This window comes from Mobula hypostoma, chromosome 11, assembly GCF_963921235.1.
Source record: "Mobula hypostoma chromosome 11, sMobHyp1.1, whole genome shotgun sequence".
NCBI classification, from domain to species: Eukaryota; Metazoa; Chordata; class Chondrichthyes; order Myliobatiformes; family Myliobatidae; genus Mobula; species Mobula hypostoma.
The window spans coordinates 114014337-114031354 of NC_086107.1; the positions used below are offsets into that span (position 1 = coordinate 114014337).

Genomic DNA, 17018 nt, shown 5'->3' on the forward strand with positions numbered 1-17018 from the left:
TTTTTCCCTCCCCCATCGCCCACCCTTCATTCTCCCCACCCCCACTCACCCTCGTCGTCTGCCCCTCACTCTCCCCTCATCACTCACCCCCTCACCCCAACTGTCGCCTGCCCCCTCACACTCCCCCGTCCCTGGTCACCCGTCCATCACTTTCCCCCTTCCCTGGTTGCCCACCCCCCACTCTCCCCACTCCCCAGTCACAAACAGATCACATCAGCCAACTGGGTCATAAGCAGTTCCTATACAGGCCTGACATTCCTGTCACCACCTGTACAACCAAACTGAAAGATAATTAAAGGCATGCGTTGGTCTTACGAGACCATGGATCTGCACCTGGAAAGTCTTCACTCTCCAGGGCGCAGGCCTAGGTATGGTTGTATGGAAGACCAGCAGTTGCCCATGCTGCAAGTCTCCCCTCTCCATGACACTGATGTAGTCCAAGGGAAGGGCATTAGGACCCATACAGCTTGGCACCAGTGTCATCACAGAGCAATGTGTGATTAAGTGCCTTGCTCAAAGACACAACATGCTGCCTCGGCTGGGGCTCGAACTCACGACCTTCAGATGGCTAGTCGGATGCCTTAACCACTTGGCCAAGTGCCCACAATGTTTGAGGTAACGGGCAATTTATTAAAAAACTGGTGTGCACCAGGAGACCAGTCAAAGCTCATCTGCTGAGCATGAATTTGGTATGGCTTTTACATTCCAGTAAAACTATATTTTGATAACAAAATGGTGGCTACCGAAAGAACTAATTAAGTAACAGACTAAGTCCTGATTACAGAATAAATTAGAGGCATAGAATCTCAGAAAAGTATAGCTCAGAAACAGGCCCTTTGGCCCATCTTGTCAATGCTGAAATCATTTAAACTGCCTTCGTCCATCAACCTGCACTGGGACCATCGCCCTCCACGCCCCTACTATCCATGTACCCAGGAGTGCAGTGCTAGCTGGAGTGCATCCGGCACCTCTTTAAGAAATAAGCCGAAATAAACAAGCTAATTAATTAGGTGCCGCCAAGGGTGATTTGAGTATCTCAGAAACTGATGATGTCCTGGGATTTTTATGCACAATAGACTCCGGTGTTTGCAAAGAATGGTGCTAAAAACAAAAACAAAATCCAGGGAGTGGCTGTTCTGTGAGCGAAAACATCTTGTTAAATCCACTCGCTGGATATTTTTCATTTTGGGCACCATTCTTTGTAAACTCCAGTGTCTGCTGTGCATAAAATTCCCAGGAGATCAGCAGTTTCTGAGATACTCAAATCACCCTGGGTGGCACCCAATTAATTAGCTTGTATATTTCGGCTTTTTTCTTAAAGAGGTGCCAGACGCACTCCAGCTAGCACTGCAGCCCTGTATGTACGTATCCAAACCTCTCTTAAACATTGAAATCGAACTCACATCCACCATTTCAGCTGGCAGCTCATTCCACACTCTCATGACCCCCTGAGTGAAGATGTTTCCCCTCTTGTTGCTCTTGAATATGTCACCTTACACCCTTAACCTATTACCTCTGGTTATAGTCCCACCCAACCTCAGTGGAAAAAGCCTGCTTGCATTTACCCTATCTATACCCCTCATAATTTTGTATACCTCTATCAAAATTACTCTTGATCTTCTACGTTACAAGGTACACAGGCCCTGGTTTTAAAGCTTGTTGATAGCTGTGTACATACATCTGTTGATGCTTCTGGACACGTCTTCAGTGATGTTCCTGGAATCATCGGGTGTTTCGGGTCTTTCAACATCATACAACCTCCTCCAGGTGACCCAGCCGGGGCTGATCAGACCCCAGCTTGTGTCCAGATGACTAGCTACTTATGACTCCATGGCTCCCCTCTTTTGAGCCACAGCCATCTTGAGGCCCTCTCTGCCGCATCGGTGGTACTGCGGATGGCTCTCCTCTTCCTCTCTCCCTCGATGCCCAAAATGCTGAAGGCTCTAACTAAGGAACTAAGTAACTTAATACTGAGGGATAATAATTTTTTTTTGTCTTTCTCTGTGTCCCTTTCACTTCTGTTTTATTGCGAGCCTGGGCACTGGGAAAGGCTCAATGCATAAAGGATACATCAGTCAGGATGTCAAATTATTGCCAGAAGGGTGACGTTGAAACTGGCCGGTGACGTTGATCAAATTTACCTGATGTAAGAACCAAATTAAACTGTGTTATTGTAAGTGCTTCAAGTGAGAACCAAAGGTTTATCATTTACATTGAGAACATACAAATATGCAGAAATAGACAGGGAAGCAGACTGTCAGCCCTTTCAGTTCTGCTCCAACAATTCATACAATCATGGCTGATTGTCTGCCTCATGGAAACCCATGGTCTCCCCACCTCCCTTTTGTGTCACTAAATCTATCAATACATTCGCCTCTCATAATCAAAATCAGGTTTAATATCACCGGCACATGTAGCGAAATTTGTTAACTTAGCAACAGCAGTACAACGCAATATAGGATAAAATAGAGAAAAAAATAAATAAGTCAATCAATTACAGTAAGTATGCAAAAAAAGGACCAATGCTTTTCCGGCATATATTATGAATAAACTCTTGTTGGTCTTCTAGCTGGGTACAGGTATCGACTGTAACCAACATTTCAATGACAAACTCTGCCATCTTCATCAGGGTTGATGCCTGGGCATGTCTAGTCGGATGGTATTTATACCCCCTCGTCTGTCCCTCCCGATTGGTTAGTCCTCATCCAATCAGGTTTCTGCACTCTCACCTTCTTTACAATCAAATTCCAGTTCTTACACAGAGCCAGACCTTTGTTTTTGTCTTCGTCTTTGGTTTTATTTTTATTTTGGTTTTATTATTCTAGTTTATTTATATTTCTATGTATATTAAATAGTTAATTTGAAAATAGTGCAAAAACAGAAATAATTTTTAAAACAGTGAGATAGTTTTCATGGGTTCAATGTCCATTCAGAAGTCTGATGGTAGAGGGGAAGAAGTTGTTCGTGAATCGCTGAGTGTGTGCCTTCAGGTGTTGAAACAACAACCTTTCACTCAATGTCAATAAGACCAAGGAACTGACTGTAGACTTCAGGAGAGGGAAACCAATGGTCCGTGAGCCAGAAATCATCGGAGGTTTAGGTGTGGAGAGGGTCAGTAAGTTTAACTTCCTGGGTGTCACTATGTCAAAGGATAGTGCCGTAGAAAAGCAGCATCCATCATCATAGATTCTCACCACCCAGGCCATGCTCTTTTCCCCTCAACCATCAGGCTCTTGAACAAAGGGGGATAACTACACTCACTTGCCCATCCATTGAGATGTTCCCACGTTTGGACTGTGTAACACCTGTGTAGAACCGGTCTTATCGCGTCTCTCCCTCCCTCTCACCCTCCCTTTCACAGCTCTTCCATTATTTAGTTTTTGACCTACATTCTTAAGTGTCTCCTTTCTTTCTCTCTCTCTCAACCGTCAACCAATTTCCCATCCACCCTGACAAAAATGTTGTTCTAACTGACTCAAATCAACTCAAAATCATGCCCGTTTATGGAATAAGTCTATGGAATTAAGGGAAACAAGTAGCGATATCATGGAAACTGTACAGATTGAAAAGGAGGAGGTGCTTGCTATCTTGAGGCAAATTAAAGTGGATAAATCCCCAGGACCTGACAGGGTATTCCCTCGGACCTTGAAGGAGACTAGTGTTGAAATTGCGGGGGTCCTGGCAGATATATTTAAAATGTCAGTGTCTATGGGTGAGGTGCCAGAGGATTGGAGAATGGCTCATGTTGTTCCGTTGTTTAAAAAAGGATCGAAAAGTAATCCGGGAAATTATAGGCCGGTAAGTTTGACGTCGGTAGTGGGTAAGTTATTGGAGGGAGTACTAAGAGACAGAATCTACAAGCATTTGGATACCCAGGGACTCATTAGGGAAGTCAACATGGCTTTGTGTGTGGTAGGTCATGTTTGATCAATCTATTGGAGTTTTTCGAGGAGGTTACCAGGAAAGTGGATGAAGGGAAGGCAGTGGATGTTGTCTGCATGGACTTCAATAAGGCCTTTGACAAGATCCCGCATGGGAGGTTAGTTCGGAAAATTCAGTCACTAGGTATACATGGAGAGGTGGTAAATTGGATTAGACATTGGTTCAATGGAAGAAGCCAAAGAGTGGTATTAGAGGATTGCTTCTCAGAGTGGAGGCCTGTGACTAGTGGTGTGCCACAGGGATCAGTGCTGGGTCCATTGTTATTTATCACCTATATCAATGATCTGGATGATAATGTGGTAAACTGGATCAGCAAATTTGCTGATGGTACAAAGATTGGAGGTGTAGTGGACAATGAGGAAGGTTTTCAAAGCTTGCAGAGGGATTTGGACCAGCTGGAAAAATGGGCTGTAAAATGGCAGATGGAGTTTAATACAGACAAGTGTAAGGTATTGCACTTTGGAAGGACAAACCAAGGTAGAACATACAGGGTAAATGGTAAGGCACTGAGGAGTGCAGTAGAACAGAGGGATCTGGGAATACAGATACAAAATTCCCTAAAAGTGGCGTCACAGGTAGATAGGGTCGTAAAGAGAGCTTTTGGTACATTGGCCTTTATTAATCACAGTATTGAGTATAAGAGCTGGAATGTTATGATGAGGTTGTATAAGGCATTGGTGAGGCCGAATCTGGAGTATTGTGTTCAGTTTTGGTCACCAAATTACAGGAAGGATATTAATAAGGTTGAAAGAGTGCAGAGAAGGTTTACAAGGATGTTGCCAGGACTTGAGAAACTCAGTTACAGAGAAAGGTTGAATAGGTTAGGACTTTATTCCCTGGAACTTAGAAGAATGAGGGGAGATTTGATAGAGGTATATAAAATTATGATGGGTATAGATAGGGTGAATGCAAGCAGGCTTTTTCCACTAAGGCAAGGGGAGAAAAAAACCAGAGGACATGGGTTAAGGGTGAAGGGAGAAAAGTTTAAAGGGAACTTTGGAGAGGGGCTTCTTCACACAGAGAATGGTGGGAGTGTGGAATGAGCTGCCAGACGAGGAGGTAAATGCGGGTTCTTTTTTAACATTTAAGAATAAATTGGACAGATAAATGGATGTGAGGTGTATGAAGGGATATGGTCTGTGTGCAGGTCAGTGGGACTAGGCAGAAAATAGTTCGGCACAGCCAAGAAGGGCCAAAAAGCCTGTTTCTGTGCTGTAGTTTTTGTATGGTTTCTAACTCTTTCTGGTTTCAGTTGGTTTCCACCCAGTACACGAGACAGCATCTGGACAAACACTTGAATCACCAAGGCGTGGAAGATCATGGACCAAATGGGATCAGCATAGATTTGTCACAACCACAGATTTGGCAGCACAGTAGATACGGCAATTGCGCTTGTGAATATGCACGTGTCAGCTAATTATTATTTAATCGTGATAGTATTTAACTCCATACTTGTCGTCATGGTGCTTGTCAAAACTTGGACAGAGCACAGCAACACTTCGCTGCCTGTTTGCATTCGGCCTTCCTTGAGAAATTGGACTGTCGATTCAACTGAATCTGAAGATTAGCGGTATTCGTTTAATGTTTAGAGGTTCTTTTCAGCTGCAGTGTAGGCTTCGTTTTCCATTTGAGAGTGTTAGTTAACGGCCCTGTTTGGCCTAGTGTTTATTGTTTTATTTTCTCTTTAATACTGTTCATATTAAAGTCTGTGAACTATCGACCTGCTTCAGTGTCTCACACTCCGCACTTGGGCCAAATCTGAACCTGGTAACAAGATGGGCTCGTTGATGTTTGTGCAGAGACGATAAGCTGTGAGCTCAATTCATTGAGAGTTGTGTAGTGAATTGTCAAACCTAGACCAGTTGATGATTGGTCAACAGACTCCTGTTCCATCCCTTCCCTCCACTGTTTTATACAGCTACCTTCTCCTCATCTTTCCATCCCGATGAAGGGTCTCTGCCGAAAACATCTACTGTCCAATTCCTTCCACAGATGCTGCCTGACCCATTGAGTTCTTCCAGCTGTTTTGTCACTCACAACCTGTGGGGTTTTGTCACAATGAGAGGCAGTTTTATTTTGCAGGCAACACTGCCACTCAGTGGTGACCTGCTTGAATGGCAGGTGATTTTCAGAGAGGGACTGAGTTGCCTCCAGTTCGGTACCCCAAATGCTTCCAATGGCTTGCACCTCAAATGGCCTCTGAGAACCAAGTCCATCCCCTGGCCGTCACGTGTGGCTTGACTACTAAGCCTGACAGAACTGTTTCGACTGAAAGGAGAATGGGCAAAGGTGGGTTACTGGCACCTGAAATCCATTCACTTCGAGCAGATGGGGCTCATCTGGGAGCAGGTAAACTTCTATCTCAAACCTCGGCTGCCTTGCAGCTATACCCACTCATGGGGGTAGGCTTCGGGAGTAAACACCCCGGGGAAAAATCCAGAGCTGGAGTCCCAAAGGCCGTCCTGCACTGAGTTCCGTGCTGACTGGCAACTTCGGCGACGCTGCTGGTACCAAAAGGTAACGGTCTCTCCCTCTCACGCGCGCACGCGCGCGCTCTCCGTCTCGCGGTCTCTCCCTCTCGCGCGCGCGCGCTCCGCCTCGCGGTGTCTCTCTCTCTCTCTCTCTCTCTCTCTCTCTCTCGTTCTCTCCGTCTCGCGGTCTCTCTCTCGCGCGCGCGCACACCGCCTCGCGGTCTCTCTCGCGCGCGCGCGCGCACACTCCGCCTCGCGGTCTCTCTCTCGCGCGCGCGCGCGCACACTCCGCCTCGCGGTCGGTCTCTCGAGGGACTTGGAAGAGGTTTTTAAAGCATCATTAGTTACGGGTGAGGTCTCTTTCTGTCCCTTCCTCTTTCTTTCTGTCCCTCTCTCTGACTCTCCCTTTCTGTTTCTCTCTCCCGTTCAGTCTCTCTCTCTGTCTTTCTTTCTTTCTGTCTCTTCATCTCCCTCTTTATGTCTCTCTCTTTCCCTCTCTCATTGTCTCACTCTTTCTGGCTGCATCTCTCTCCAGCTCTTTCTGATTCTTTCTGTCTCTCTGATTAAACATAGAGCATGGAACATAGAAAACTACCGCACAGGAACAGGCCATTCGGCCCACATTTGTGCTGAACCAGCTAAAAGGTAATTTGAAACAAACCCCAAAATGAATCCCTCCTACCTACACCATCCATATCCACCAGTGTTCCTCACATCCATGTGCCTCTCTAAACGTCTCTTAAAAGCCTCTAATGTATTTGCCTCTACCACCACACCAGGCAGCACATTCCAGGCATCCACCTCTCTGAGTAAAAACTTACCCCTCACATCCCTTTTGAACCTATCCCAAGACCATAAGACACAGGAGCAGAATTAGGCCATTCCACCCATCGAGTCCACTCCACCATTCCATCATGGCTGATCCCGGATCCCACTCCATCCCATAACACCTGCCTTCTCGCCCTATCCTTTGATACCCTGACCGACCAGGAAACCATCAATTTCACCCATAGACTTGGCCTCCACTGCAGTCTGTGGCAGAGTATTCCACAAGTTCACTACTCTCTGGCTAAGAAAGTTCCTCCTTGCCTCAGTTCTAAAAGGTCACCCCTCAATTTTGAGGCTGCGTGCCCCCTAGTTCTGGATACCCCCCACCATAGGAAACATCCTCTCCACATCCACCCTATCCAGTCCTTTCAACATTTGGTAGGTTTCAATGAGATCCCCCCACATTCTTCTAAATTCCAGTGAGTACAGGCCCGAAGCTGCCAAACACTCCTCATATGTTAATCCCTTAATTCCTGGAATCGTCCTCGCGAACCTCCTCTTGACTGTCTGCAATGACAACACATTCTTTCTGAGATATGGGGCCCAAAACTGTTGACAATACTCAAAGTGCGACCAGCATTATCTCTTTGCTTTTATATTCTATTCCCCTTGAAATGAATGCCAACATACCATTTGCGTTATTTACCAGAGCCTCAACCTGTAAATTAACCTTCTGGGGGTCTTGCACGAGAACTCCCAAGTTCCTCTGTACCTCTGATGTTTGAACCTTCTCCCCTTTTATATAATAGTTTGCACTCTTGTTCCTTTTACCAAAATTCATTATCGCAACATATCCCAACATTGTATTCCATCTGTCACGTTTTTGCCCATTCTTCCAACTTGACAGGGTCCTGCTGCAATTACATTGCTCCTCAGCACTACCTACCCCTCCACCTATCTTCATATCATCTACAAACTTTACCACAAAGCCATCAATTCCATTACCTAAACCATTGACAAATAATGTGAAAAGTAGCATTCCCAATACTGATCCCTGAGGAACACCACTAGTCACTGGCAGTCAAACAGAAAAGGCCCCTTTTAGTCCCACTCACTGCCTCCTGCCTGTCAGCCATTCCTCAATGCATGCCAGTATCTTTCCTGTAACGCCACAGGATTTTATCTTGTTAAGCAGCCCCATGTGTGGCACCTAGTCAAAAGGCCTTCTGAAAATCCAAGTCAATGACATCCACTATCTCTCCTTTGTCCACCCTGCTTGTTACTTCCTCGAAGAACTCGAAGAGATTTGTCAGGAAAGATTTCCCTTCACAGAAACCATGCTGACTTTGACTTCTTTCGTCATTACCTCCAAGTCCCCCAAAACCTCATCCTTAATAATAGATTTAATAATAATAATAGCCCTTAATAATAATAGACCTCATAGTTCATGTTTTCCCTTCTTACAACATTTTTAGTTGTCTTTTATTGCATTTTAACAGCTTCCAACTTCCCACTCACTTGTGCTACCTTATTTGCCCTTTCCTTGGCTTTGATGCCGTCCTCACCTTCCCTTTTCAGCCACAGTTGCCTAGCCCTGCAATTTGAGAAACTTCTTCTGTGGGACATATCTATCCTGCACCTTGTGAACTATTCTCAGAAACTTCATCCAACTCTGCTCTGCCATCATCCCCACCAGTGTCCCCCTCCAACCCACCTGGGCAAGCTCCTCTCTCATGCCTCTGTAATTCCCTTTATTCCATTGTGATATTGATACATGTGAGGTATGCTTCTCCCTCGCAATCATATTATGATCACTGCCTCCTAAGGGTTCCTTTACATGAAGGTCCCTAATAAGATCTGGGTTATTACACAACACCCAATCTAAGACAGCCTTTCCCCAAGTAGGCCCAAGCACAAGCTGCTCTAAAAATCCATTCGTAGGCATTCAATAAACTCCCTCTCTTGCCATCTGACGCCAGTCTGATTTCCCAATCTCCTTGCATATTATAATTGCGTCATTACCTTTATTTCATGCCTTTTCCAGCTCCCCTTGCAAACTCAACCCAATGTCTTGGCTACAATTTGGAGGGCTATATATGATCCACATAATGTTCTTTTTATCCTTGCAGTTTCTTAACTCCACCCACAAAGATTCGACATTCTCTAACCCTATGTCACCTCTTTCTAAAGATGTCATTCCATCTCTTACCAACAAAGCCACACCACCACCTATATCTTCCTGCCTGCCCTTTCAATACAAAGTATATCCTTTGATGATATCCCCTCTCAGCTCAATGCACACACTCTGGCCGAACTAATGTCACCAAATGGCAGCTTTTTCGAGTTCATCTACAGGAACAGCTTAAGTTCTCTTTAATGTCTTGTTTTTTCCCCTTTTCAAGGTGACCGGGATTCTGTTGAAGTCTGTGACCTGTAGCTGCACTCATCACGGACGAGGTCCTGCTCCTGGAGCTCACGGACCAGCTGTTTTCTGACGTTCCCCAGGAGCGACCTGAAGATGTGCACCTCCTGAGCGCCATTCTGCGCGGCCCTGCGGACAACCGATTCCCTGCCAGTGTCACCAACTGAGGCGTCCCGGGAGAAGGAAGATCTGGTCTCTCTTTGGAGGCTTTGCTGTTGCTTGGTGGGTGGTGGGAGCTGATACTTCCTGCTAAAGTGGATGGGGTGGAGGGGGAAGGTTGATTCTTTGACACTGTTTGTGTGAGGGAGGGGGAGAGGGGGCTTTGGGGCTCTCAGATTTTACAGTCACTCATTCTTTGGGGTTTTCTTCTGTTTTTGTGGATGTGTGATGTGTTGGGATTAAACTAATTTAGCAAGGGGATGGGAACCAAAGTGAAAAGTGTGAGAATGAGGCAGTTGCTATACAATTAGATGCAGTGTGTAGGGAGACTGCGAGGAAGGACAAGAAGGTGATAGGGGGAAAATTGCAGTCAGTTGGATGAGTTAAAGTGCAACAGGGGGACAAAATCAAAAGAGGTGAGGAATACAGGCCTGAAAGTGTGATATTTGAATGCACGCAATAGTCAGAATAAAGTAGATAATATTGTAGTGCAGTTAGAGATGGCAAGTATGATGTTTTAGGTATCCCTGAGTTGTGGCTAAAAGAAAATCATCGTTGGGAGCTTAACATCCAAGGATACACCTTGTATCAAAAGGACAGGCAGGTAGGCAGAGTGGGTGTGTGGCCCTGTTGGTAAATAATGAAATCAAATCCTTGGAAAGCGGTGACATAGAATTGGAAGGTGTAGGATCCTTATGGGCAGAGTTAAGAAACTGCAAGGGTAAAAAGAACCTGATGGGAATTATATACAGGCCTCTGAACAATAGACAGGACATGAGCGTCAAGTTGTAGCAGGAGATAGTAAAGGTATGTCAAAAAAGTAATGCTATTGAATTGAAAATACACGTGGACTAAGGTGTTGACTGTCCTGTGCTATCACCCATGGTATCATCAGTTGATCTGCCACCTGTCTTTAGGAGTTTCAGCCCACTTATGATCAAGACTCCCTCGAGGTGGTGGGCCAGCAGTGCTAAAGCACCACCTCCCACTGGTGAGCTTAAAAACTTGGCATCTGCTTCTATCAGAGTTGTTGGTCACTTCCCTCCAACAGATAGTCTACTCTTCAGGTGTCTATGCAACTGCTGAAGGGTTTGCAAAAGCTGGATACACTGTCCGACTAACTGCCCCTCTGGACATACTTGGTCACACCGATGCTGATCCTGTCTCTGCTGTCTCTGCTGCCTCAGCTACAGCCCTGCTGGTTGATGCTAACTTTATTCGACAATGCTCCCGGAGATCAGCAAGCCCTGGTTTGTCACCCTCACTTGCTACCTTTCACCTCTGTCTCAACGATCTAAGCTCTCTCCTCAACCTACTAATCTCCTTCTGGTGCCTGCTTGGTTACTGTGTAGGCTTTGCTTTCTTCAGCTCAACCAAGCCAAACTTGTACTTTCCAACATCGTAAATCATATTGCCCATCACTTCCAACTGTCTCCTCGATGTTCCCCTGAGAGTGTTCTCCAACATCATACTGATATCCTCATCAAACACACACCAAGCCTTCTCATCTGCCATTGCTGTCCACTTGACCTTCCTCTTCTTCTCTGCCTCCTCACCACCGCCATCATACGAAGGATCTACCTGGGTACTGTGGTCTGAAACCTGACCTGGATTATCTCTTGTCTGACCTGGAGTGTGATAACGCTCTCCAGAGCGAATCGCTGTGGCTTGTGAAATCATGGGGGATTTCAATATGCAAGTAAATTGTGAAAATTCAGGTGGTGCTGGATCCCAAGAGAGGAAATTTGTAGAAATCCTATGAGATGGTTTTTAGAGCAGCTTGTGCTTGAACCTATTAGGAGAATGACAACGCTGGATTGAGTGTTATATGATGACCCAGATTTAATTAGGGAGCTTAAGGTAAAGGAACCTTTAGAAGTCAGTGATCATTATATAACAGAATTCACTCTGCACTTTGAGAAGGAGAAGCTAAATTCTGATGTATCAGAGGAGGAGGAGAAGATGGCAATGAGACGCAATGTGCGCAGACACTCCGGTGAATGATATCTATTATGTGTAAAGTAGGGTACCGTGCACAATTCTGATTTGGTGGAGACAGACATGAGGGTACGGAGGAACATCTGGAGAAACTTCTGAAATGTCCACTTCGCTGCTACTGTGTGGTCCAAAATCTCCAGAGAAGGCCCCAAGTCTTCGGCTTTGCTTATTTCGGCAGCCGGGGTGAGGTCGAAGGCACTCGGCAGAGGATGGCGCTCGGGAGGCTATATCGGAGGGGCTGGCCGGAGGCTCAAAGTTTCCAGATGGACGGACTCAGAGTCAGCTGTGGTCGGGTGCTTCTAAGCCATCGGCAAGTTGTCAGTGTCTGGAAGTTTATGGCAGAGAGTTTCTCCCTTTTGCCACCTGCTATCGGGGACTATTCGGAGTCGATCGGGACTTTGAAACTTTTTTTTTACCGTGCCCATGGTCTGCTCTTTATCAAATTATGGTATTGCTTTGCACTGCTGTAACTATATGTTATAGTTATGTGGTTCCGTCAGTGTTAGACTTTGGTTTGTCCTGTTTTTCTGTGATATCACTCTGGAGGAACATTGCATCATTTCTTAATGCATGCATTTCTAAATTACAATAAATGAGGACTGAGTGTCCTCATAATCTAATCTAATCTAATTACGGTGTAAAGGGAATTTCAGAGCTATGAGCAAGGAGCTGGCCAAAGTTGTTTGGTAGGGGACACGAGCAGAGATGTTGGCCGAACAGCGATGGTTGGAATTTCTAGGGGAAATTCAGAAGGCTCAGGAAAGATTCATCCTAAAGAAGAAGAAGTATTCTAAAGGGAAGATGAGGCAAGCATGACTGAGAAGTAAAGCCAAAAACAGCATAAAAGCAAAAGAGGGGGCATATAATATAGTAAAAATTAGTGGAAAAGTAGAGGATTGGGAAGCTTTCAAAAAGCAACAGAAGGCTACTAAAAAAACCAAAAAGAGAGAAAAGATTAAATATGGGGGTAATCTAATAATATAAGAGAGGTTATAATTTTTTTTCAGAGATATAATTTGTAGAAGACAGATGAATGTGGATATTGGATCGCTGAAAAATGACGCTGCAGAGGTAGAAACAGGGACAAAGAAATGATGGATGAACTGAATAAGTATTTTGCATCAGTCTTCACGGTGGAACAGACCAGCTAAATGCCAGAAATGGAACGTCAGGGGACAGGAGTCAATGTAGTTGCTATTACTAAGGGAAAGGTACTTCGAAAGCTAAAATGTCTGAAGGTAGATAAGTCACCCAAACCATCTGGACTATGCCCAGGGTCCTGAAAGAGGTAGCTGAAAAGATTTTGGAGGCATTAATAATGATCTTTCAAGAATCACTAGATTCTGGAATGGTTCTGGATTACGGGCAAGTTGCAAATGTCACTCCAGTCTTTAAAAAGAGAGGGTGGCAGAAGAAAGGAAAAAGGAGGCAGTTAGTCTGAATTCAGTGGTTGGAAAGATGTTGAAGTCAATTATTAAGGACGAGATTTTGGTGTACTTGGTGGCACATGATAAAATAGGTGAAAGTCAGCATGGTGTCTTTAAGGGGAAATCTTGCCTGACAAATCTGTTGGAATTTGAGGAAATAACAGGCAGGTTAGACAAAGGAAAATTAGTGGATGTGGTGTACGTTGATTTTCACAAGGCCTTTGACAACGTACTGCACATGAAGTTGCTTAACGAGATAAGAGCCCGTAGTACTAGCATGGATGGAAGATTGGCTGACTGGCAGGGGACAAATAGTGGGGATAAAGAGAACCTTTTCTGGTTGGCTGCTGAATTGATCAGTGTTGGGACTGCTTCTTTTCAGGTTACTTGCCAACAATTTGGATGATGGAATTTGAAAGACAGGTACCGAAGGTGATGAATGTCTGCATACGGACTTTAAAAAGAGCCATCAAAATGGTCACAGAGACTGCTGAGCAAGCCTCCAGGTGTCTATGGATCAAGAGGTAAGATCCGTGGACCAGTGCCACTGGGACACAAGCCAGGTCTGATCACCCCTGTCTGGGTCACCTGGGCAGGGGTGTCTGATGTTGAAAGACCCAACACAAATGATAACCCCAGATTACATCACTGTTGATAGGTCCCAGCACATCCCAGGATGTATCTCAGTGTCAAACAGCTTGGATGAATACACAAAGAAGTGAGAGATGGAATATAACGTAGGGAAGTGCGTGGTCATTCACTTTGGCATAAGGAATAAAGGCAAAATGGAGAGAAAATTCCAAACTCAGAATTGCAAAGGAACTCGGGAGTCGTCGTGTAGGGTTCCCTAAAGGTTAACTTGCAGGTTGAGTCAGTGGTGAGGAAGGCAAATGCAATGTTAGCATTCATTTTGAGTGGACTGGAATATAAAAGCAAGGATGTAATGTTGAGGCTTTATAAGGCATTGGTCAGACCACACTTGGAATACTGTGAGCAGTTTCAGCCCCCATATCTAAGAATACATTTGCTGGCATTGGAGAGGGTCCAGAGGAGGTTCGTGAGAATGATCTCAGAAATGAAACAGATGAGTAGCATTTTGTAGATCTGAGCCTGTACTTGCTGGAGTTTAGAAGAATGAGGGGGAATCTCTTTGAAGCCTATCAAATATTAAAAGGTTTAGATAGAATGGGCGTGTTTCCTATTGTGTGAAAGTCTGGACCAGAGGGCACAGCCTCTGAATTGAGGGATGTCCATTTACAACAGAGATGAGGAGAAATTTCTTTAGCCAGAAGGTGCCGAATCTGTGGAATTCATTGCCGCTGACAGCTACGGGAGCCAGTTTATTGGGTGTATTTAAGATGGAGGTTGATACGATGAGTGTGGTTGTGATCTTTTGCACATCTCTGTCCGTGTGTGTGTGTGTGTGTGTGTGTCTGTCTGTTTGAACATCTACACACATTTCTCTGCCAGTGTATGAGTGTGTACACCCAGGTCTCTCTGGAGCTCTCAATTTGAGTGACTGTGTACATTTTGGGTCCTTATGCGTCCTTATGAAAATTATATTTTAATGTTCAATTCAAAGAACATTCTGGAGAAGAGATGTGCTCCTGGTAGCAAGAACAGTGTTAGACCACAGAGAATGAGCATTGGAGATTGTGATGAGATATCACACTTGCCTGGACTCTGTACAGACTGGGTTCTCGTATCACAACACTCAAAGTATCACACATCAGAGTTCTGGCTGAAAGATCAGAAAACTCTTCATGGAAACAATCTCCACATCAAACCCCTTGTACAGGTGTTTAACCTCAGCAACCGAACCTTTTCAGGCGGGGCTTCATATCAGAAGATATCCCAATTAAAGACGGGAACTCTCATTAACAGAGACCCCATTTAAAGAGACGCCTCCCACATTAAGAATCCCAACGAAAGAACACATTGCTCTATCCGGAACTCCTACAAAATCCATCTCTCCCCATCCAGAAACTGTTAGCCTGTTTTGAAGATGAAATGCCTCCCCACAAGACACCAAATTTAAAGCTGAAGCACTTCGAAAATGAGAAGTGACAGAGAAATCCCAGCGGTGATTGCTAGCACTTAGACTACCAAACATTCACTGGTGTCTCTCAGTTTCTCTCTCAGGGACAGATCTGTACACTGACCGGTGTCTCTCAGTCCCTCTCTCTCAGGGGGAGATCTGTACACTGACCGGTGTCTCTCAGTCCCTCTCTCTCAGGGGGAGATCTGTGCACTGACCGGTGTCTCTCAGTCCCTCTCTCTCAGGGCGAGATTTGAACACTGACCAGTGTCTCTCAGTCCCTCTCTCTCAGGGGGAGATCTGTACACTGACCAGTGTCTCTCAGGGGGAGATTTGTACACTGACCAGTGTCTCTCAATCCCTCTCTGCCTCATGGGCAGACCTGTGCCCTCACTGCTGTCTATGTTACTCTGCAGTGGGCTATTTTGATCTTATTGCGCCCTGGTTATTGTTGTGGTCAGGGCTGTTTCGCCCCACACTATCTCCTCTCTCCTGTTGCTCAATTTTGTTTATTTATAACTTTTTCGGTGTCACGCTGTAGTTTTTGAGACTTCAAACCTGCTAACCACTGCCTCTGAGTTATCGTGCCCCTCAGCACTGCCATTGATGCTGGTAGAGATTAGTTTGAGGCTGTGCAAATAACTTGTTTTATTTTGAATTTTGTTTTTAAGTCAAACGTTGACTACAAGCTGGTTCTGGGCCCAGGTCACAGGCTTCGGCCTTCTTTGCTGCTCATTCTCTGCACCCAAGTACACCAGTTGGCAGAACGATCTCCCCTTGAGACTGCTCAGAGCTCTTGTTCCACTCTCAGCCTGACAATCTCCAACATAATCACCTCTTGGCAGTCTCCTGTCTGGGCTCACAGCCGTTGTTCTACCCTGAAGCTGACTGTCTCCAGCTCAGCACAAGTGCTGTTGGGCTGCTCTACCCAGCTCTCAGTTTTCACTTTATTCGCTCAGAACCCAAAACCTGGATTGGCCGTTGCTGTCTCTGCTGGCCTCGGGACACAGGACTGAAAGCTCCAGTACTGATCTCCGGCTTGATCCCCAGATTGGTCATCAGCCAGCTTTGGGCCTAGTGTCCAACGTGAGACCTCAGACCCAGGTCACCTTCAGCCAGATGTCTGTCCTGTTTCCTGGCCGAGCTGAGCCCACCTGCTTGGGCGTCAGGGAGTGAAATGTTTGTAAGGACCCATAAGGACCTGAAATGTACACAGTCACTCAGATTCAGAGCTCCAGAGAGACCTGGGTGTACACACTCAAACACTGGCAGAGAAATGTGTGTAGATGTTCAGACACACACACAGACAGACAGACAGACACAACACACACACTCACACAAACACACACACACACAACACACACGCACACAACATACACACAGGCACACACATGCACACACTTACGCAAATGCACATAACACATACACACACATACAGTCTCTTACACACACACACAGACCAGACACACACACACACACACACAACACACAACACACACACTCACACACACAACACACACACTCACACACACAACACACACACTCACACACACTCACACACACACACACACACACACAGACTCTCACACACACACACACACACAGACGCACACAACACACACACACAGACGCACACACACACAGACGCACACAACACACACACTCACACACACACACACACGCACACAACACACACACTCACACACACACACACGCACACAACACACACACTCACACACACACACATAGACGCACACAACACACACACTCACACACACACACAGACGCACACA

General features: G+C 45.6%; 1 protein-coding gene across 1 annotated transcript in view; it reads left to right on the plus strand.

Moving 5' to 3' along the window:
* The first annotated feature begins 9632 nt into the window (after positions 1–9632).
* LOC134354414 (perforin-1-like) overlaps positions 9633–17018 on the plus strand; it is a 57227-nt gene continuing 49841 nt past the window's right edge. Inside the window, exons 1-2 of the mRNA XM_063063415.1 lie at positions 9633–9825; positions 13570–13711. Coding sequence (XP_062919485.1) covers positions 13700–13711 — 12 coding nt within the window. The 5' untranslated portion in view covers positions 9633–9825; positions 13570–13699. The remainder of the gene's footprint in view (positions 9826–13569; positions 13712–17018) is intronic.